The sequence below is a fragment of the Columba livia genome, chromosome 4 (assembly GCF_036013475.1).
Source record: "Columba livia isolate bColLiv1 breed racing homer chromosome 4, bColLiv1.pat.W.v2, whole genome shotgun sequence".
NCBI lineage: Eukaryota > Metazoa > Chordata > Aves > Columbiformes > Columbidae > Columba > Columba livia.
Window position 1 is genome coordinate 54,756,504 of NC_088605.1, and position 22,439 is coordinate 54,778,942.

At 42.7% G+C, this 22,439-nt stretch overlaps 1 protein-coding gene and 1 long non-coding RNA gene across 7 annotated transcripts in view; one reads left to right on the top strand and one right to left on the bottom strand.

Moving 5' to 3' along the window:
• Positions 1–21,619, top strand: part of LOC135579378 (uncharacterized) — a 35,481-nt gene extending 13,862 nt beyond the window's left edge. Inside the window, exons 3-5 of the long non-coding RNA XR_010472363.1 lie at positions 8,994–9,062; positions 10,924–11,206; positions 18,850–21,619. This is a non-coding gene — a long non-coding RNA (uncharacterized LOC135579378). The remainder of the gene's footprint in view (positions 1–8,993; positions 9,063–10,923; positions 11,207–18,849) is intronic.
• ABCG2 (ATP binding cassette subfamily G member 2 (JR blood group)) lies at positions 106–19,616 on the bottom strand. 6 transcript variants are annotated; one of them, XM_065061845.1, is made up of 17 exons: positions 19,479–19,616; positions 18,793–18,872; positions 15,049–15,261; positions 13,268–13,327; positions 12,684–12,798; positions 12,404–12,556; positions 11,827–11,984; positions 10,979–11,130; positions 10,131–10,235; positions 8,434–8,684; positions 6,673–6,755; positions 5,203–5,292; positions 4,433–4,557; positions 3,366–3,520; positions 2,296–2,385; positions 1,548–1,645; positions 106–1,079 (listed from the first exon to the last, which is right to left on the bottom strand). In XM_065061845.1, the coding sequence occupies exons 3-17, from the start codon at positions 15,252–15,254 to the stop codon at positions 929–931; spliced, it is 1,992 nt and encodes a 663-aa protein (XP_064917917.1). In that variant the 5' UTR covers positions 15,255–15,261; positions 18,793–18,872; positions 19,479–19,616; the 3' UTR covers positions 106–928. The 6 variants fall into 6 exon arrangements, 5 of the variants coding, with proteins under 5 accessions (XP_064917917.1, XP_064917916.1, XP_064917920.1 ...); XM_065061844.1 differs by having other exon boundaries at positions 18,793–18,937; positions 19,479–19,614; XR_010472362.1 differs by lacking the exon at positions 18,793–18,872 and having other exon boundaries at positions 2,264–2,385.
• Positions 21,620–22,439: the final 820 nt, after the last annotated feature.

The following is a 22,439-nucleotide window of genomic DNA, read 5'->3' on the forward strand; positions in this document are numbered from 1 at the left end:
CAGCGGCCCAAGGTGTTTGGTGCTGCACGTCTACCCAGTGAACTCCAGGGGAGGGGAGGCTGGAGAGGAGTCCCTAGGCCATGGCCAAAATTAAGCAACAGGTCATTAAAACAGAGCATATTTTTATTGCGTGAAATAGTAGTGGGGCAGAGATCTGCTTTGCAATGCCAATGCTTAAAAATGTGGTGCCACCTTGATTAGATTTACGTTTGAAATTGGTCACTATAAACGGGAGTAAGAACTCACGGTAGCAGCAATAACAGGGCAGTGAAGATTGTGAGAAGTTGCGCAGAGAATTCAGTGATGATGCAAACTGGCAGAATAAGAAATCACACAGCCACCTTTATTTAAAAAATAGCGTTTCTACCACTCGTGCTTGGTAAGAAAAAATGTGACGGCATTGATCAAGTACGCTCCAGAGCAGCAATGATTCCCAAATAGAAAAGGGCATGAGATGTGAACTGGGGTGGAGAGGATCTTTTTGTCACTGTCTCGTGTCGACTGTCACTACATTAGCAGTCGAGATAATGTTGGTGTCCTGATCAGCATCACTTTGGACTGAATCACTTGCCCATGAATGTAGGTGCTAATTAAAGTAGAGAACTAATAGGGGTTTTTTTCAGGTTAAGCCATTAAACATTAGTTTCATTGCTTAACAAAACCATACCTAGAACATTCAGAAAGATTGAATAGTCTCTTGAAGAAATGAATCGTATACTTTTTATGGCAAAGATAATTAAGGCATGCTAGCCATTTCAGCAAAGTACATTAACACTAAGTATTTAATACACAAGGATGGCGTTCACATTGTTGACTTGTGTAATCATGAGCAAAGTACAAAGGAAGGTCTCTTGAAAAATAATCAAGTCAGTTGCACAGTCAGTTTCTCAAACTGCAGAACAACAGGAATGGCATTTTCATTCTGTTTTTAGGAGAACTTCTTCATGAAGTGCAGTTTCAGATACGTAATGGTGAGGAATATGACTGTCATGCAGGCGAGAGCCAGGTGGTTCTGCCACAGGCCCCAGCTACTCGCATCAATGCCTTGAGTTTTCAGATACTCGTCTCCTGTACACAACCTACAGATACAGACAAACACATTTATAGCCTTAGCCAGTTTTAAATGTCTAGGAAGATCCCCAGAAGTCGTAGCATGATTTCATGTCTACTGGCAAACACCAGCTGCATGTTACTATTTTGTTTTCTGTTCCTAAAGTTGTTATTCTTGTAGCTACAATCTGTTCCCTGTACGAAGCTGAAACTGATTCTTGTGAGGCTGTGTGATGGTAGCATGTGTGTGTTCCAGTAAATGCAGCCTCAAGAAAAGTGAGCGGCAGAATGCTAGGTATTTCTACTGTTACAAATACTAAGTGTGACCATAAGCAGAATGTTCTCTGCAAAGAGAATGCAAAAACTCAGTCAAAACTTCATTTTCCATATAAAAAAGCAGATTGTCCTGGTTGTCAATGACTGTCTCACAAACAAATACTCAAGGACTTTGTAAGTTACTGGTGGTGGGATTCATTTCAATGTACCAAAATACTTACAGCTGGCTTGTCTGCCGGTAGTTCTTGTTGCTGATTAAATTTGTGTTATTACCGCTGGCGCAGAAGTTCAGACCAGTCAATTCATTGATTTGTAAAGCCTTTTCAAACAAAAGAAACAATGTCAACAGAAATTAGTAGGTAAAGGAATGGTGCAGTAACAAGATCAGATATAATTCAATTCAAATTTATTCTAAAAACTTGATGGTATCACTATTTATTACATTGGCCAAATCCCCATTTTTTTAATTGAGCAGCACACTGCTTTTTTTTTTAAGACAGGAATGTTCTCGGTCCCCACCTGGTCATGCACTCGTGTCACCAGGCTTTAACACCTCCCCTAGGCTTGATTATTTCTGCACAGGCACATTAAAGCCCAAATTAGGAGAAAAGTTTTAGCTTGACAAGTTTGTGTTTGATTGATGGCAAAGAGAAGAGTTGTTTTTTAGGGATAAGATTGTTCTTTACTCTGTATAATTTTCATCCAGCTTTATTGCAGTGGATATGGTTGGTTAGTTTCTCTCTCATATGAGGTGCTGTAGAATTACAGAAATTTGCTCTTCTAAACAGCAGTGGTTGCTGGTTGTTGAGAAGCCTTTTTTGTTTCAAGATGTTGCACCGCATTCTGAGGTTGCTGTATTTAGTTACCTTCCCTTTTGCTCATGAACCTGTAAAGTTTGGTGTTTTAGTAAAGATATTTCTTTATAGCAAAAATTTACCAAGTCTGTACGCAGGAAGACACAGAACTTACTGCCATTCCGTATCGAGGGATGCTAAAATATTTGAGCCAAGCAAGCCAGGACACGATGCTTGTGAGATTGACCAGCAACCCAGAGAAAATCTAGAGGCAAGTAATAAAATGTAAAAAAACCCCAAACAACACAATAAAAAACCAACAGCAACAACAAAAAAAACCAAATAACAACAACAACAAAATTACATGCTGTTACTGCAGGTTCTCCTCTAGCTCTTGAGTCTGCTTCTCCAGATTAAAAACAAGTGGGAAGGCAAATCTAGAGGAAGAAACTCTTCCAGTGGAAGTACAGGGGAGCGCGAAGGAATAATTTGTTACCCAGCTTTGGGCCATAAGCCCATATGGTCCTTCTCCCAAAATGAGTATGGGGGGATGCTTCTGCCTGTGCCTTAAACCTATCTATGGGTCGCATATGGGTTGACATGAACTCTCTGCTGTCACTCAGGTGTATGGAGCTGCTGGATGTGTCTGCTTGCTTTTGCTTGTGTGCCATGAGCCTGAGACAACCTGTTTTTTGGCTGTTGGTTCAGCACCACCTCGTTGTTTATGGTGCCCGCCATCTGTGTGTAATTATTTGTGTGTTGGCCAGTTCTGACATGCCCAATGGGTGGCTCTGCAGCTGAAGAGGACACCTACGGTGGTGGCCTCAGAGAGGAGGAGCCTGTGGGTCACGTCCTCAGCTCACCAAATTTGTCTTTAGCAAAGCTAAAGGAGAGTGAACGAAATGCAGCTCTAGGCCATTTCTCTGCTTTCCAGGCAATATGCTGGCTGGCAGGATGTCCTGGTTTTGGACAGAATTAGAGAGAAGAGGACAGAGGAACTGCTCTTCCCCCTGTTCACACCCACACCCCCGGCCACCAGGTTCTTGTTAGCTAAAAGAACAAATCAGACTATTTGACTCCACAGTATCAGCATATTCAAATCAGACAAATCAGGGTGTTCGACACACTCAACTCCAGGGTCTTATTTTGCAGAATTCAGCTGAACTCTACACTGCTAGGATTTTGAGATTTCAGTGTTGCTAGGATTTCAGGGTTCAGCCCGGAAAACTGAATAATGCTACTCACAGTCATAAAAACAAACACGATAGTTATGAGCAGGTTTGCTACGGTGAACACGTTCTGTCCTGCTCCGATGGCCAGTGCCATGGAAGTGGCTGTATAGGACATGAGCATGAGCGTGAACATCATTATAAAGAAGGCTTCTACTGTTGGTTTCAAACCTTAAGGATCGGGGAAAAAAAAAAGAAGGTTTTCAGTACATACAGCATCCACTGGTTTCCAGTAGAGAGCTCTCCTGACGGGCCTGGTGGCCTCTGGGTGGCTGTAGATTTGGTGGCAATGTTGGCCTCACCCCAGTGTCACAGTCTGGGCGTCTCTTGCTGATCACAGAATCATTTTGGTTGGAAGAGACCCTCAACATTATCGAGTCCAGCCATAATCTAACTCTAGCACTAAACCATGTCCCAAAGAGCATCATCTATACGTCTTTTAAACACCTCCAGGGATGTGGCGTTGTTTCTCATTCCTTAGGGAAAAAGCCTCAGGCCAACGCGGATCATGATTATTTTTAAATTTTGTTTGCACTTTCAAGCTTTTGGGACATACAAAAGGATGTTATGACCTGAAACGTTACCCTAGGAAAATGGTCTGCTTGGGACACGTTTTGAGGATGATGTTTGAAAGTGTTCTAGTGTTGTAAAAGTTGGTGGGAGCAATTTTTGAAGTCTGTTCACTATCCAGAGGGCATTTCACCAAAAAGAAGAAGGTGATATGAAATCACATGGTACTAAGTTCTTAAAACTTTTCCTTTGATAGATGTCCTTGTAAGGATGGAAAAGTAGCTTGTAAAAGTTAAGATAACCATAAATTAGAAGGAATAAATCAAATCATGTGGAAGTAATGGGAGGGATAGTGGAGACGAGACATGGCACAGATTCTGACATGAATGCTTAAATCTGTGAAAAAGTGTCTTTTCTGTCAAAGGCACGGTGCGCTAAAAGCAAGTGCGGCAGCCAGTGCCATGCTGATGGAGTGCTTTGGCGTATCTAAGTATACATGCGTATATAAAAAATGTGAGTGCCTTGTTGATGTATTGATGGGGTTGTAATGGCACTGCAGGAGACAATACTTACCTAACATGAAGTAAACAATACAGGTGAAGATGATACTTGGTATAGTCCTCATGGGTATTAAATCAGCCAATAGCTTTGAGATGAAATATGCAGATGTTCTGTAGTACCCACTGATATATTCATGTCTGGAACACAAAGATATATACAGCATATTACAAATTTAATCACTAGAAAACAGTAAGATTCTTTGCACTTGCAGACAAATGAATTCTTGCTCAAACTGGAAAAAAAAAAAATAAGAGTTACTTTAGGGTTAGGCTGTAATGCAAATGTCTAGTAAGCCATACACCACAGTGACAGTGGCATTTTCTTGTGCAAATGAATATGGGTACTCAGGCACCTAATTTTTAGCAAATGTCTGTGTAGTGTCATCAAAGCAGAGAAGGTAAATAATTTGCCTTTTCTGTACAGTATAATCTGCAGAGCTCTAAAGAATCCAGTTACTTAGGCAGGCAGTATTTACTGTCCTCACCAGGAAATCACAAACTTATTAATCCATACCGTAATTGTGTAATCAGGGTTGTTTTCCTACATATGTTAATAATTTTAAACTCGGAGCTGCTTGCAATCATAAGTACCGTTTGGGGGATTTGCAGACAACTCTCTACAGGCTGAGTGCATTTGCAATGAGTAACAGCACTGACAGTGAAATAATTTGAAAACTCTGCACTAGGCATACTTAAATGTCATTTAGCTACAGCAGGAAGGTGAGCAAACAAACAAACCGCCTAACAGCAGGCCCTGTTAACCTTTTTGTATATTTTACTTACATAAATATCTTTTTTTCCACGATAAAGAGTTCAACAGCTGAGATGCTGCTGAAACACTGGTTGGTGGTCAGAAAGAACATTGCACCCACTCTACAAAAAGCAAAACAGCAAGCAGTTATTATTTAAAAGTAATGTAAATATAGCGTTTCCACTACTGCATCCGTCAGTAGTGCCTGCAGCTCAGTAGTACGTGACCTCCCATCCCGAATTCCATGGAAAGAGGCTTGGCTACAAGTCTGAGTCCATAACAAGCCTGAAGTAGATGTGGTACAAGCAGTATTTGTTACTCGCATGTGAGGATTGTATGTTCTCTGATGCAGTTAAAGGGTAGAAAATGATCTAGTTTTCCTTTATTTTTATGTAATTTCCTAACACTTCAAAAATTCTGAGTCTGTGAGGTGTTTGTCTGATGCAAGCTTTGAAGAACTGAATAAGCAATGTGATAAGTTGTTGCCACCTTGCTGCTAAAATTTAAAGCTTTGCTTTCACACTTTCATATGTAATATAAAACTGGTCCATTTCTAAGTAAATCCTATGAACTGTTTCAAGACTAAAAATCCAGAGCTTTCTTGGTTGCAGACTCGTTTGTCAGGCCACATACATAAAGGTGTCAAAATGATACAGAGACCAGAATTGTGTTAAAATCTAGCTTTAAATGCACCTTCTGGCTTGCTGCTGGTAAACTCGAGTGTGTATAGAGAAGCATGTGCAAGTTCAAAGCTTTCATTACCTAGGTTGATGTAACCAGGTCTGTATATTTTAATCTTTAATCTTTTTATCTTGGGTAAGTCTTTGCAGAAAATAAGTTGAAATGCTGCCATGCTGCATGAAGCCTTTTTAATATGATGCTTATGGTTCAGTGTTTTCAGCAACCTGATGGGCACTGAAAAAAAGTCATCCTACAGAAGTAGTGTTATTCACTTTGGTTGGACTGACTGCTGATCCAGGTGACAGCATGGCTGGGCAGAACTGCGTCCCCTCTCAGTTCTGTGGGGACCCTCCCAGAGGCAGAAGAACCTTCAAGTCACTAGTGTTGGCTTGTTTACTAGTATGAAGGGGGAAGCATTTGCTTTACAGAGGTAGACGTATTTCATAATATATATATATTTCATAATATATATATTTATCAGGCTAGACAGGAGAAAGAAATTTTTTATGCTGAGGGTGGTGAAACACTGGCCCAGGTTGCCCAGAGAGGTGGTGGATGCCCCATCCCTGGAGACATCCCAGGCCAGGCTGGACAGGGCTCTGAGCAACCTGATCTGGTTGAAGATGTCCCTGCTCATGGCAGGGGGTTGGACTAGATGAACTTTGAAGGTCCTTTCCAACCCAAACTATACTATGAATCTATTCTATCATTCATAAAGAGCTTGCGGGTTCTTTCTCAGCATCCAATCTGTTCATTATCCTACTGCAACAAAGAGGGGGCTTTATCAAATTTTGGGGTATCCTGTACCTAAACTGATTCACCTGTTCTGTAGTCCAGTGGAGTTCTCTTCAAGTCCAAAGAAAATGGCTCCTACAACCAGTCCCAGTACAGCTGTAACACACACCTAAATGGAAGGAAAAAAAAAAAAAAAGTGTGTTTTTTTGAAATAGGTAGTGGGTAGGTATAGATTGACAGGAATCCAGTAACCGATAACTGAAAACAATCTTTCTTGACTGCATCTTATTTTCATGCTCCACAGTGTGTAATTGTTGGGTTCTATCACGCATCTGATTCATGGGATTGTTTCCAGCATGAGCAAGGTACTATGATTGTGCTATGGGTGTACTGATATTTTCAGTCGGTAACACAATTTACATAGCAAAGATACCAGCTGCCTCAAGGATATAGTTTAAAAGACTGAAACGTGCGCTTTTAAAATGCTAAATACAAAGGACAAAAATCTCAGCAACTGATGGTATCAAGCATTTCTGTCATTTTTAAGCCCGAGTGATGCATGAACCATAATACCATAAATCCCTCGATCCATAGTACCCCATCACTAAGATCCTGCCGAAAGGAGCAAATGTCAGGGATAATTCAGCTCCTAAGCCAATTGCAGTGGGAAGCAAGGATCATATCAAGACCAATTTGGAGCAGATTAACAAAAAAAGGCTTAATGAACTGTGTGCCCCAAGAATGCTGGTAAAATCCACCCCTAATGAGGGTGGGGAGATGGAAGAGATTTTGAGAAATAAGTCAGGACCTTGGGGTATTATGAGATCCTTGGGAGTCTAATTCTTGTCACAAGGTCAAGCTTTTACAAAGCAATTATTAAGGATCTCCATAGTATCAGCATACAGACGCACACACATACTCAAAGCCTTTTCACCCCAGGGATTCTGGACTCGTTTCCCCTCCACACAGGCGGCTTCATTCACTCATTAGACAAACCACGATGAAGATAATTTATACCCCTTGCTTGGGACTAATTTTTTATTTTGGCTCCTCTAGAATTGCTGCGAATGGCAGTGGGGGTTTTGCTGGTGCTGGGATTGCAGAGTTTGGCTCATGAATTAGGGGATTCCTGAGGATTAGTTGTAGCGCAGAGGTCAGCCAGGCATTCGTTATTTTTGAGGGCAATGTGCAGCTTTGAAGAAATCAACACTTTTGGTTTTGATTCTTCTGAAAAAGCGGCACTAACTGGGCCAGTCATGTAGAACACGCTCGTCTTCGGCAGCAGGTGTTAGAACCTATTGCACTGTGTCTTCTCCAGAAGACATCACCACCACTGCAAACAGTCAAACGACCAAATGATACACACAGCGCAAGACCACGAAAATATTTTTACACTTGAGCCAACTGCCAGCACTTCATTGTGTGCTGAAGTTTAATTAAGTCAGCAAGTGTAGTCTGTTAACTTTCCCTGGAGGAAGGAAGAACATTTAAAGCCAAATCCCACAGTGCCAAACCTGGATCCTTAGAGTCAAGTCTGAAGAATGTTCTTGAGCAAATGTAGGAAACTGCTTTGGAGATAATCTGCTCCTGGCCTGGAGCTTCCCATCTTGCCTCCCAAGGCCTCAGTAGTCCAAAATTAATTACTGAAGAGTCCCTCATGCTGCTCGTTTGGGAGCGTTCAAGGCATCTTCTAGAGAATCCAGTTTCCAGACCTTGAATGCTCTTTTTTCAGACACTAAAAGTTCAGTCACTATATCAAATGGCGCAACCATCCCAACAACTTATCTAATACAGAAGTGGAATAAATTCAACATATATCACAAAAAGATAGATACAAATAGCGTTACCTGAGCTATGGAAGCTTGAGGGTTTCCTACCAGATTTTTAAATGTGCGCTTGGACACCCACTTCAGCTGATGAAGGAAGGAATTGGCATATGTGATTTGTTGGAAAATTGGTTTTGTTTGCTTATTATTTCCCAAATAAATATTCTCTAGTACTGCTTTTGTTTCTTGGTAGTAGGTAGAGCTGGAATATTTTTCTGCTAGCCTCTCAGCCAAGGTTTTAGCACATGCGCTGTGTTCTTCGGTGTTGTCTGCTGAAAAGATTGAAAAGCAATGTGAGCATTTATGTAAAGGACAGGAAGATTGCTTAGGAGTTAAGCTGGAAGAGTTATGTTGGGGTGGGAGAGTTACTAACAAAACAGAAGAATATGGGTATTGAGTTCCAGTGCTTCACAGCAGCCAGTTGGTATAAATAAGACCAAACGTCCGTGTTTGTCTGTGCAACCTGTCCCACAGGCAGTCTGCTTCACAGCAGACTAACTACGTAAAATCTTGCCTGCCGATCAAGTTCCAAACTGGCATCAATCTGACTTTCCATCAAAAAATTATTTTTTCACCCCCAGGTTTCTGTACGTGATCTGTTTCGCGGATCCGATGTGACAACCCTAGACCTCCAGGAAATTTAGGTCCAGGTAATTCTGCAAGTGTCTACTTCAGTCAAACTTTGGAGTTTGTCATAAAGAAATTTCAGCTGGAGATGCATTTTTCTCAGGTGTAGTCCTGTGTGTGCTTTTCCAATGACAAATACAGTGTGTGTCGCCTGCTCTAATATTAGTCAGACCCTTAATGCAGATTGCTTCTTTTGTAAAAATATAGTGAAACTGTGTGTTTGGGCACATAACATATTCATTATTTAATTTCCCTATTCGTTCATGGCAAAAGCGAGTAGCAACAGACAGGATGAAAAAGCCTGCTCCTGAATGTAGGAGGGATTTGACGTGTTAGTTTGTGGTTAATTTCTGCCTTACCACGACTTCAGAAAAGCATCAGGAGAACACTGGTCTGCTATCTCCACCCCCTCTTCCCACCCTACTTAGAGGAAGGAAAATAATAATTTCCTAATAGATAAAGCATTCCATTATGGAAAAAAATACAAGTCACAACTAATTAAATTACGTCCCCAACTGGAATAATTGGCCTGATTTATCCTCTCTGCTTCTGCAGGACTTCAGTTGATTTGCCTCAAAGATGAAAGAAGCGCTTTCTCTGTGTTGAGAGGTAACAAAACAGGTTCTTACACTCCCAGACATCATAACTTCAATGCAGGAAAATATTATTTCGCCTTTGATATCTCATAATTTGAGTGCAACACTAAAATATTCAGGCCAGTTTATGAGGAAATGGATAGCAAGGATAAATTGCTAAATACCTATTTATGAGAGGCAAACTAATCTTGCAGAGATAGGAATGTTTTATATAATAGGGCTGTATATGAATTGGGTACTTATTTCAGGTTATGCTAATTATTTTCCACATATAAACAAAAAGGATTTAGGAATGGTGTGGGGTTTTTTTCTTTTACCTTTTAAAAACAACATGGATCAGCAGCACGTAAGACTCTCATGAATAAAAATAACTGTATGAGTGTTCAGCATGGTTATTGGTTGTTTGACACCTGTCAGTGATCTTTCTGTGTTGTGCTGGACACCGTCTAGCAAAATCCACGCTGTGATAATTTCCCTCAGCTCCGTGTTTCATACCTGTGTCTGTTTCATCAGCCTTGCTCATTGCCACCGCGGTGGAGTCCCCGTTAATGATGTCCAGGAAGAAGTCGGCAGGGTTGTTGTAGGGCTCACACTCGTAGCCTGCAGGGACAGCAGGACAAGGCCTGAGCGGTGGCGGTGTGACCAGCGGGAGGCTGTACACAGCCATCGCGCCTGCTGAGCAGCCTGCGCCACAGGCCTTAGAATCATTTTATTTGGAAAAGTCCCTCAAGATGGAGTTCAACCGTCAGCCTAACTCTGGCACTAAACCATGTCCCTAAGAACCTCATCTACACGTCTTCTAAACGTCTCCAGCAATGGTGACTCCAGCACTTCCCTGGGCAGCCTGTTCCAATGCCCAACAACCCTTTCCAGGAAGAAACTTTTCCCTAATATCCAATCTGAACCTCTTCTGGCGCAACTTGAGGCCATTTCCTCTCATCCTATCACTTGTGACGTGGGAGAAGAGACCAACCCCCTCCATACTACAACCTCCTTTCAGGTGATTGTAGACAGCGATAAGGTCTCCCCTCAGCCTCTTTTTCTTCAGGCTAAACAGCCCCAGTTCCCTCAGCTGCTCCTCATCAGACTTGTGCTCCAGATCTTTCACCAGCTTCATTGCCCTTCTCTGAACTCGCTCCAGCACCTCAATGTCTTTCTTGTAGTGAGGAGTCCAAAACCAGGTCACAAGGTGAATCACCAAGAGAAATGCTTAGCCTGTTAAAAACCTGGACATGCTATTAGACACTATGTCCCATTCTGATCAAGCACTATGGGCATTTTTCTTCAGGTTGGTGCAAGCTGAGGGTAGTGCTGCGGTTGTCCCAGCCGCAAGTGGTGCTCACCGATGGACTGGAAGTACTGGATGGCGTGCTGGGCAGGGCCATGGTACAGCACCCTCCCTGCTGCCAGCAGCGTCAGGTTGTCAAACAGGCGGAATATGGAGTACCGAGGCTGGTGGATGGAGAAGATGATGGTTTTCCCTTGTTTTGCCATCCTGGATGTAAAGAACGACAGAGATGTTAGCTTTCCAATTAATCTCGGCATTTAGATGAGAGAATTTGCAAGTTCAGGTAAGACTTGGTTAAGTTTGATTCATTTGGAGAGGGAAGGAAAAAAAAAAGGAAAATAAAATATTTAGAAAATATTTAGGTCATCTTTATAGTGTCAGTATAAGAAGAGAATGTTGCCTTTCACTGAGAATCTTGTTGGAGGGGAAGGTCCTGGAAAGATATTGATGCAAACAGAAATCTCTGGAGAGAGGCATTTGAGTCCTCTTTGCTTGTAGTAAATGCAAAAATGATATGCAAGCAGAGCGTACCTTGTGCTTGTTAGACCTGAGATTTTGTGAGGAAATAGTTAGCAGTGTTCTAGCTACAGTCTGCGTTAAAACCCATCACCTTACCAGACTGTACAACAGGCATTTTTAGCACTTTTCTGGCCCAGGCAGACATGAACATCAAAATCTGTAATTATTGCTGACAATTTGCAGTCCCACACACTTCACACAAGGCACTTTGCGCACTCCTGTAAGTAGCTGCTTTGGAGCGAGAGAATTCGTACAGGCTTTTTCCTACCCCCTTTGCAGCTGTGGTTCACCGTTAAAACAGGTAGACATCGAATTTCCCCATTTGCTCATTCTAACTGTAATTAGCAGAGCGGAGCGGTGAAAGCAGGAAGGTGTTTCCGTCACCTTTTCAGAAGCAGTAGGACCGCGTTTGCGGTACTAGCATCCAGTCCCGTGGTCGGCTCATCCAAAAACAAGATGGCAGGATCTGTGATGAGCTCCATCCCAATGCTGGTCCTTTTCCGCTCTCCACCGGACACCCCGCGAGTGAACTCTGTGCCAACCTGCCGCAAAACGGGAAACTTGTCTCATTTGGCCTGATAATAAACACATAAGTGAACAGCATCCTACCACCATGGCAGCGTTTGGGAAGAGTTGTAAGAAAGTTTGACCCTACTCTCAGGTACAGATGGATGTAGATGTTACCTCACATATAGGACATTTCCTGATGTTAGTATTATTACACTTGAGATGTTCTCTTTTTCTCCAGCCATAGACTACCCTTCCCTGTAAGAGGGTATGGCAGTATCAGTGCAGAGCCTGTACAGATCACCATACAGAAATTTTATTAATTGTAGCATTACTGAAATAGTCAATTTAATTTTACTTTTTTTCTTTAATTTGCCATGCTGAGCCATTTGGTTAATTAAATAAATCACCCAATATTTGTTAACGATTTAAGCACCATCTTTACACATCTTACCTTGGAATCTGCCACTTTGGTCAAACCCAGTTCCTTGATGACCTGATTCACTCGTTCATTTTTTTCCTGTTCCTTCACTGACTTTGGCAAACGGAGTGCTGCCGAGAACTTCAAATTTTCTCTTACAGTCAGGGTTCCCATCACCACATCATCCTTTATTTAAAAACAAAACAAAACAAAAAAGCCCCAAACTTGGTGGTCTCTTAGCAATGTCTATTTTTGACTCTGAGAACTGCATCTAACTGTGTTTGATGTTGAGAGAGTGATAAAAATTACGTACCTGTACTACGTAACCAGAGGTACATTTAAAGTTGACAGGCTGAGGAGCTCCGTTGATCAAAATGTCACCAGAAAGCCCACGGGGATCCTTCCTTGCGGCCAAAATGTCAAGTAGACTAGGAGAAAAGTGGGTAACTTAGTCAGATGAGTGTGCAGGAGGTAAGCTCTCTGAACAACAGTGAACAGCTCTATACAAGCATTCCCTGGTAAACATTTGCTATTTAGAAAACCTCCAGCAACTTTCAAGGGCCGAGTTTCTTTTGTCCTTGTTTGCTAAGGAAATGAGATCTGCAGTTTCACAGTGCATCTGTGTCCACTCATTCAATAAGATGAGCTTAACCTAGAATGATATGTAAAGATAGTGTATCAGTAAAGTGTGGACTAAAATTTAATTTCATTTCTGTCATGTAAGCTGATAGTCTTTTTTTTTTTTCATATTTGAGTTTTTCTGAGAAATTAGTGAGATTTGTACAGACCTAAATGAAAACAAAATCTTTTCCTGAAAATACTCTCTATCACTGCTAATATATGCAGGTTCCTTTTCTCCTTGGTATAATTTCTGTGTAGAGCAATGAGGGCACTTACGAAGATTTACCACTGCCAGTGGGTCCCAAAATTGCATTCAGTCCCGGTCTCATGATGCCACTGTAAGACAAAACACATAGGTTTTACACAATAGATGGGGTGGGTTTTTTTCTCTCATCCTGTTTCATCTGGTAGGGTAGTGTAAATTATTAATATCTGTAGAACCACCTTCTGCATCCCAATAATTTTGGAATTAACGAAGCTGCCCGATCACAATCAATATTTATGATCAAACTCCACCTTCATTTTTATTCCTAATTCAAGAAGAATTAATCTTCATATAATACAGACAACACAGAAACCTGAGTAAAATGTAACAAAACTTGTATGCATGCTTCCTTCCTGGATCTCTAGAAGGGAAGCACACGCTTTAACCACGTTCAGTCTAAAATGATTCTTGCCAGACCTCTCTGTCGACAGAACATACGCTGGCTTTGTCTGTTCTTACAGAAACCACAGCTGATAGTTTCTCTGTACCCAATTTAAAGCCAGGCGAAACTCAAAAACCAGATAGAAGTGGTTGTTAAGTATTTGGGGAATAGACCCTCTAGAAATGATAAAGTATGTGGAGATGCTGCTGGCTTGGTTTTTTTTTCTTTTTGCTGGAACACATGAAGGTGCCACTGCTAATTCTCCTGACTAGATTCTAAAATTTGCTCTCAACAAGCTTTGGTGTATGCAAAAATCACACTGCACGTACAAATGCCTGTCTCTGTGTTACAATACCAGGTTTGTAGTGAATTGCACTCTGGTACTGGCTGTTATCGGCAACCCAGGTGTCAGTGACCTGAGTACCTGGCTGTGCGTGTGGCCTAGGGCAGCTGTTCTTAGGAAGGCTTGGCTTTGCTCTGTCTGATGCATATTTGTTTTTCCTTCCGTTTCTTTTTGTGCATAGATTAAGCAGCATACACATTATGCATACATTAGGTTACGTTATGTATGATTTTAACAAAAAAACCCCAATGTGTAAGCAAACAAATGCAGATGTTCCATTTCCTAAAAGGAGAAGGCGTGTTTTATGTTAAACATTGGTCTTGTTCAATAAGCCACAAGGCTGGCCTTCTTCTCACGTTGTTGCAAATGATCATTGAGTTACCATAACCTACAGAGAGTAGGAAAAGTTTTAAAAGCTCATGTTTAGGATTTACGGAAGTTGTGCATGGCAAAGAGCAGGACAGACAGAGGTACACAAAAGGGCAAATATTTATGATAGAAATTGAAGTTAGGGAGCTGAAAGTCACAGGTGGCTTGGAACGGCATGTTCTGCAAGTATCTGCCACTCAGCCTAACTAATGAACTGTGAACAGGTAAACTTGATGTATAGATTATCAAACAGAGGCCATAACGATGCGATTTCTTTACTGCAATAGAGCTCAATGTTGGAAAAAAAAAAGAAAAAGAAAAGGAGAAAACTTTTCATGTCTTCAAAGTTAGCCTAGCCCTGGATTATGCTACTATCTTAAACATTCAAAGTTAAACCCCCAGAATTAACCTTCCCAAAGGCGATGTTAGGGAATGAGACGCCAGCACAAAGGACAGGCTGTTGGTATCTCAGTTAAACACCAGGGCACAGTGGGAGACGTGCCAGGTTGTGCAACAACCAGAACTGGCTGGCATGTCCCTGTGCCAATGGTGGCCAGGAGGACGTCCCTCCTCGTGCTGGAGAAAATCCTGAACAAATTCTGTATATCACACTTAGCAGCTCAGTGACAGGAGTGGACTTAGCTGTCCGGGCAGAAATAAACCATACACACAGCTTAAAGCGATGTTTAAATACGTACTTGACATCTCTCAAAACTTCTTTATCTGCTGGTTTTTGACAACACAGGAACCCAGTCTTCATCTTCACATGGTAGCAGATGTTGTGGAAGGTTAATATGCTTCCTCCCCTGCCAGCTAAGTCTGGAGAGGACTGCTGCCTGCTGGGGACGCCATTTGTATTCCAGTCCGACATCTGAATGCTGAGGTGTGGCTGGCCTGCTGCCATTTTTCCTCTAAAAAATGGAAAAACAGGACAGGGAGGTGTAGAGTTGATTAGGTATGGAGAAGAAAGATTTGTTTGTTTGGTCCCGTGTTTGCCACTGGACCTGCTGTGGGGCTCCTACGTCCAGCCTTCCTGTGCAATAATAACAAAACATAAAAATTGTTGGTTTATTTTTATAAATCCAAACATTTTTTGCCAAGAGTATAGGAACATGGAAACGGGCACTGCTGCCAAGTAATTCTCTTCCTTGGATTTGCTTTCCATGTCAAAACTAGACAGTAGTTGTGGAATAAGTGAAGTTCTCTCATCTCTTATTGTCAGTCAGCCTCCTGCCCATACGCTGCTCTCCTGCACCCTGGGGACATCCGTGCAGACCTTTATCCCCTATAGGCTTTCTAAGAGGCACAGGGTAGCTGAGGCAGGAGGCCGGATATGGCCTCTCTTGATGGATTGTGTTGACTCATCCAAGTCTAATTACTTTAATTGTGACTGGGGGAAATGCCACTAAAGTAACACAGCAGCTGATGGGAGCTGCAAGGGGAGATGAGCAGCTGAGAGCTCTCAGGTGCTTAGTCCCATACCTGAGTGTCTTTCCCCTGCTTGCAGTGAGGAAGAAGGCAAATTATGGGATTGTTTCAGGCACACTGCATAAATTGGAGAGCAATCATAAAATGAGCCTTGCAATAAAAAAATAAAAAAAAAAAAAAAAAAAGCCATTTAATCTAATGCAGTCATATGGTCGCATAAAAAAACCAAGCCCTTACTTGTCAGTTTGCCAAGTTTGCTTGACAGGCAGTTGAACTCTCCTTTATGAGTATCAGTGGAACCGCTGGAAGTCCCGCTTTCAGAAACAACCCTGTCTGCATGGAAAGGCCAGTTCATCTGGCTCCCAGCAATGTTATCCCAAATCTAGCCCAAGCTTGCCTGTTCTGACAAAACAGCAGTCTTTGGCCCTGGCAAAAAACATAAGGGCTTAATGTTTTAGTAATCGGTAATCTTGGCCCAATTTTGCTGCAACATGAAAATAAACTGTTTTCCAAATACAGTTATAATAGGACTAACTTGAATTCAAGCTGAAATGGATTTTGAGTAAGTTGAACATAGTTTAAATGTGCAACATTTGAAGTCTGGAGGCCCTTTTTTTTGGTAAACTGCCTCCACTCTTCTCAATTTGTACCAAAGAAGGCTTCTTGACCTGCAGGAGAGCAGCTAGTTTTTTAAGGCTATTTATAGAGTACATTCTGGGCTAGTTTTGCTGGACATCCATCATGACTTTTCCCTTCAAGTCTCACCATATGGCCAGAGGCTTGCGAGCACCCAGAGCAAGGTACCCAACGCTCAGCCACAGAGCCAGCGCCGCAGAGAGACATTACGAAACCCCTTGACCTGTGGAATCGCCAGCAGCAAGGCGTGAGGGCAAGATTCTGCAGAACACAGTGTGTCTCTGACCTGATAGATCACTGCATCTACAGTATCTAGATCAGTATCAGATTCTTTTTGCAGCTTAATGTCTCAGTATTTTTGATGGAATTTTATGAGCATACTAAACAGAGTTTGTGCAAATGGGGGAGAGCGAGGTGGAGTCTGATATCAGACATTATCAACACAATAGTTAAATTCTTGGGGTTTTTTTTGTTTGTTTGGTTGTTTTGTTTTCCGAAGACCAGCATAAAAATCCACCTCATCACTTGCACTACAATTTCAGAAATTTTATTTAGAAAACAAATCAGGAATTAAACAAATTCAGTCTTCCAGGCTGAACTTGACTGGCAGAGAATAAGCGCAGGATCAGAAACCATTTTCATAAATACAGGATCATGGTACTTTCACAGGGTCGTTCTTGAGAACAGATGGTACATCGAAGTTTAATTTACCAGTCACGTTATCTTTGCAAACATTGCAGAAGGGAGGTCCCATCACTCAGCTTCTCCCTCCCGAGATGGGGCAGCCAGGGCTTTGCCTGGGCAACCCGTGGAAACCTCTGAGAGTAGAGATTTGGATCTCACGTAACAGTGGAAATAACGCCTGTCTGCTAGAGTTAGGCTTTGGGTTTGCTTTTCTTTTCTGAAGGCCTTTTTTTCACTGTAGGGTAAGTACTTGCAGTGGGACAGAGAGTTAGCCATTTCACAAACTCACCTTTCCGTTTGTTATAGCCATAAACTGCATTCCCAAGAATACAGCTCCTTTACAGCTGATGTAATTGTCAGCTGTTTGCAATTGCTCCTTGGGAATTCATTTTTTAAATATTACGTTAGGCTTTGTTTAGAAAATCATTTGTTGTGTTTAATGTGACATATGGCCATGAAACATTTTCAGTCAGAACGTGTGCTGCAGGACAACGAAACAACCGTGACAAACAGTAAGTAAATCAGTTCCTAAGCAAACAAAAAGTCTTTAAGTTTCCTAGAATTCAGTTACAATGTCTTGCAAAAATTTACTTTAGATTGGAAATGAGGGCGAGATTCAATATGTACTGCCCGCCGTATTCAGAAATATCCATTAATATGATGAAGTGTTTCATATCCTCATCATATCAGCTCTGGGTATAATACATTATTTTTGCATCAGCTGAATATAAAATCAAAGAACTCTTTGGGAATTCTATAAATTTCATTTCTTTCTCCTGAATCTTTCTAAAATATTGTTATTGCCACTGATCTCAGCATCAATTTCAGTTCAACCCTAATAGAAAACCCTTTTCTTCAGAGATATTTATTCTCAGAAAATTTTGTCAGAAGGCAGAGTACTTGATCTTGAGATTCAACATTTTTTTAATGGCAAAATGTAACGACTTGACTAAAAACTATCATGAAATCTCCTTGCCCACTGTTCCAATGCACAGAAAATGAAACTCTCGGAACCGTCACTTTCCTGTGCACACTTCTGAGACTAGTAAAGTACAAACTCTCATTTTCCTGATATACATAGAGGCACAAAACAAAACAAAAACGTAAAACTACAACAGAATCCACTACAACGTTCCATTGACTTAAACCTGCTCGAACCACAGCAACATCAGGTCTTTCAAGCAATTTCACTAAACCTATTTGTATGCCTTAAGAGGTATTGTCTGTATAAAAAGCAGAGTCACATTAATTCCTGCCAGTGTACCTGCAAAGCTTTTGGCACCGGAGGGACTTGCAGGTGAAACAGAAAAAAGGGACCATAGGAGCGGTAGCAAAATTTTGAATGGCAAAATTCAGAAGCCCATTTTGGTTAATCTTCTTTTACATGCAGGCAGTGATTCACTGTACTTTATTGCTATAGAAAATGAATGTTGAAATTACTTAGGCAAGAAGATTTTTAGAGACATAAGCAAATTCCAGCCAAGTTTTGTAAAGGAATCTGGCTCAAACCCTTTAAAAAAATAGCCTGATGTTTGTTTTTTTTTCCTGAATACTAGAACCAACCAGAGAAACCAAAATTAAGTGAGCTATTATTTCTCTTATTTCTAACGAGTACAAACTTGAGTCTTGCAACCTGCTAGCTGAAACAGCACATTACATACTACAGATGTGCATTTTAGATTTCGGATACATACCAGTTCGCAGAGGCTGTAAGTGTAACTTTTTTTCTCTTTAATCTCATGTGTTTCCAGAGGTGGAGGCCGGCAAGGGAATGCTGCGGGCATGCAAAGAGGACAGCACAGCCTCACACCACCAGCACAGGACCACGCAGCCCTCATGCTCAGGAACACGCATAGGAAATTAAAACCATTTGAGTAAATAAGGACAATGCAATTCAGGCAATCTGTAAGTTAATTGCCAGCCGATTTAGTGGGGATTTGTAACCTGCCTTCCGTGAAAAGAGCCCTGTGTGTTAGTTGGGTCCGGAGAAAGCAGTGCTCGTTGGGTGCAGGTGTTTGCACGCCTATTATCTACAGTGCATCAATATGCATGGGTGAACCCTCAGTACAGTAGTTCCTGCAACATATTCTAACTTTTCACTTTTTACTGTTTTTCCTTTAAGCCTTGATGCTTTTATCCCCCATTTAGAAAACATATTTACATGAATTTCCTGCCAAATTTCTCATTAAAGTCCATTGAAAAGTTGGGAAAAGGTAGGCAAGTGTTTCACTGCTTTTTCCTTCATAGTTGTAGGAAAAACAGCTGCAGAATCTAATTCCTGAGCAAAGGCAGAGTAAGCAATTTGCGGAGGAGGAAGCAAGCCACTAAACAGAATTAAATCTCTCCCGACAAACGGGCTGAAGCGCCGCTCCCAACTCACCAGCAGCAGGTTCGGCTCAGTGCTGCAGGGTGCTGAGGAGGCAGCAGAAAGACAGCAGGAGCCGGGGAGGAGAAGAGCAGAGCCTGGTGCGTGGAGACACTGCCTTGACGGCTCCTCAGCATGTGGAACCGCGCAGCGACACCCGTGCCATCGCGGCTGCCGCGACACAGCAGCAGCTGTGTCCCCGTCACCCCGGGGAGTCTCCACCCTCCCCCTGGCGCTGGGGAAGCCACAGAGCTTTATGGGGAGGGCAGGGCCAGGACGAGCCACGACTTTCACTTTTTTTTTTTTTCCCTTTCGCAGAGCAAGTTGTAGGTGAGCTGCAGCACAGCCCCTCCTCGGGAGCCGGCCCAAGCCACCCGCATGGGGAGCGCTGACGTTTGGGTACAGTCCAGCATCTTCACCGCCAGAGGCTCACGGCGATGGCAGAGCCTGGCAGTGCCGGCAGCATGTGGTGGATGCCGGCAGGGTGCAGCAGATGCTGGTGTGGCATGGCGGACTAGCCTGTGAAGTCTTCTCCTTGCAGACAGGCGCTACCTGGGCAATGTTTTCCTTCAGGTGAAGGCACTTGCGGTAATGCAAAGGCTGCGCTGGCGCCCATCAGAGCAGGGTTTTCACAGGAGAACATGTGGGGAGGTAATTGGTGCTGTGGAGGGAAACAAAGTTGAGGCACCTTTGTTATATGAAGCAGGGCCATCAATGCCTGACACACACCATCAGTCCTGGACAGCATCCCCAGGAGCACTTGGCAGTGCCAGCCACAGCTTCCCAGCAGCTGCATGAACATCTGGCATGGGGCTGGTGGTAGGCACCACTCCTCCCATCTGCCCCTTGACACAGCTTTGCCAGGACAGCTGAGCCCAGCAATGCCAAAGATGAGGCTGGCTGGGCTCTGGCGGGGCTGAGGAAACTCCCCCAGCTCAGCCAGGCTGCCCACGCTTGGCCCATGTCCCGGGCACCATTCCGCAGGAGGGCACAGCCAGCGCTCGGACAGGCACCAACCTGCATGGTTGCAATTGTTCTCCTTGGCAGAGTGACACAGAGGAGCACACATTGCAGATGGTTTCCAGTTAAAAGCATTAGCTTTATGCTCTCGTTTTCCTAGCGAGACTCATCACTAATTAATAAACACCAAAGCTGCCCATAACAGCCATCCAGGTCAGGACATCACAAGGCCAGATTTTTTAGCCAGCTGTAACCTGGGATGGGTAAGTATCTCATAGTTCAGGAATCACGCTCCTAGGATTTTGTTCTTTCCTTTATTACTAATTTGATCATAATTAACTCTGTACTTTAGTTATACCAAACTTCAAAGCATCCTAGGAGCTAGTGAAGACTATTGCATAGTCCAAATAGTATTGAAGAAGGTGCATGTATGACCCAATATATGCAAAAATACTATTATGTCACTTGTGGAGTATATCCACAGGCTGGCCTGGAAACCTCAGCAGACCCTTTGCAGTCTCAGATCTGGGCTATCCCCAGGTGAGTCAGGAAAAAACAGTGTTTGCACAGGATGCAGTCAGGGGAGGCTCTCGCTCTCAGCATGGCTGGTACTCATGCCGAAATAAAACCAAAGAGCAATAAAAAAGGAATGGAAAACTATAGGAGTTTGTTGGTGGTGTGTGTTTGTTTTTCCTCACAGATACTTGCACTGCTGTTAAAACACAGTATGAATGGTTTTTTTCAGTTGTGGGCACAGGTATCCTTGAGATAATTTCTGAGTGAGTCAATACACAGTTGTTCCTGTCTTCAGACATGGAGTAGGCTATCTAAAGTAAATCCGCAGCTCATGCTCACATTATAGTCTGAGACACTGAGTGACAAGTATTCAGCCTGTCTTTCTGCAGTTTCAGGGGATGACTGGGGGTTATTTAATTTCACTCAGAAGTTTTCTCTCTTAGAGCACATGTACTAGTTAGGCTGCTGGGACCATGCTCTGATGGGCGCCAGCGCAGCCTTTGCATTACTGCAGGCTCTGCCATCCCGTCAGGTTTGTTGTTACTGTGGGGCTGCCCAGGGCATCGGGTGAGCACAGACCTCATGTACAGCTGCAGAGCCAGAGATCTGCACCCACAGAGGTGAGCGCACGCCTCACTCATAAATTCCCCCCGATAAATTCTTTATCTGTCTGTTTCCAAGGCCATGCCTGCCATGTCTGCTTATTTATCAGATGAGAATATGTGACAAGCGTTCATAAACCTGGGGCCATATCACAACAACACTTAATAATGGTAACTGATTAAACTTGGTGTTGAAACTTTCAGAGATGTATTTTGTGCCGGGTCAGGTGTGCGACACACCCATATCACACAGCTGACCTTTGGCCACTTCACGTTATATAAACCCTGAGAAGTCACGAGTGGGGTACAGCCTTATCTGACAATGCTTCCAGATAGCTTTCATGTGTTTGCATGTGCCGTTTTTTTGGAGCGAATAAAGGACCCTGCACTCCGATTCAATGTGAATCACACTAGAAACAAACCTCCTTATATATGCAACTATTCTTTGATCATGCATCCACGCTCCAATCATGCATTCACTAATTGGATATCATCTATGTTCGTGAGCTGTCCACATGCTGGAGTCTCACTGCTGATAGGTTTGTTGACTTACATCATGTTGAGGCCTTGTTATTGTAGAAATGCCTCTCTCCCACGCAAGATCCTGTTTTCAGCTTTCTGAGGTGGCCTTGAAATTCCTTTGGGCCTGGCTAGTTCAATAACAAATCTCCACCTAATAGAAATCCATCCACAATGTTTAATATTAAGTTGGCCAGAAGGTCATTGACCCAGCACCAATCTACATGGAAGGTGGAATCCGTGCAGCCACCATGGCAGCCACGGCATGGTCCCCGGGTTTGTTCCTTCTCTGTTCAGAGGCAAAAAGGGCTCTGCACCCTCACCCCTGCACATGGACGTGATGTTTAAAAAACTGAAATAGTAATTTTGTAGGAAGAGG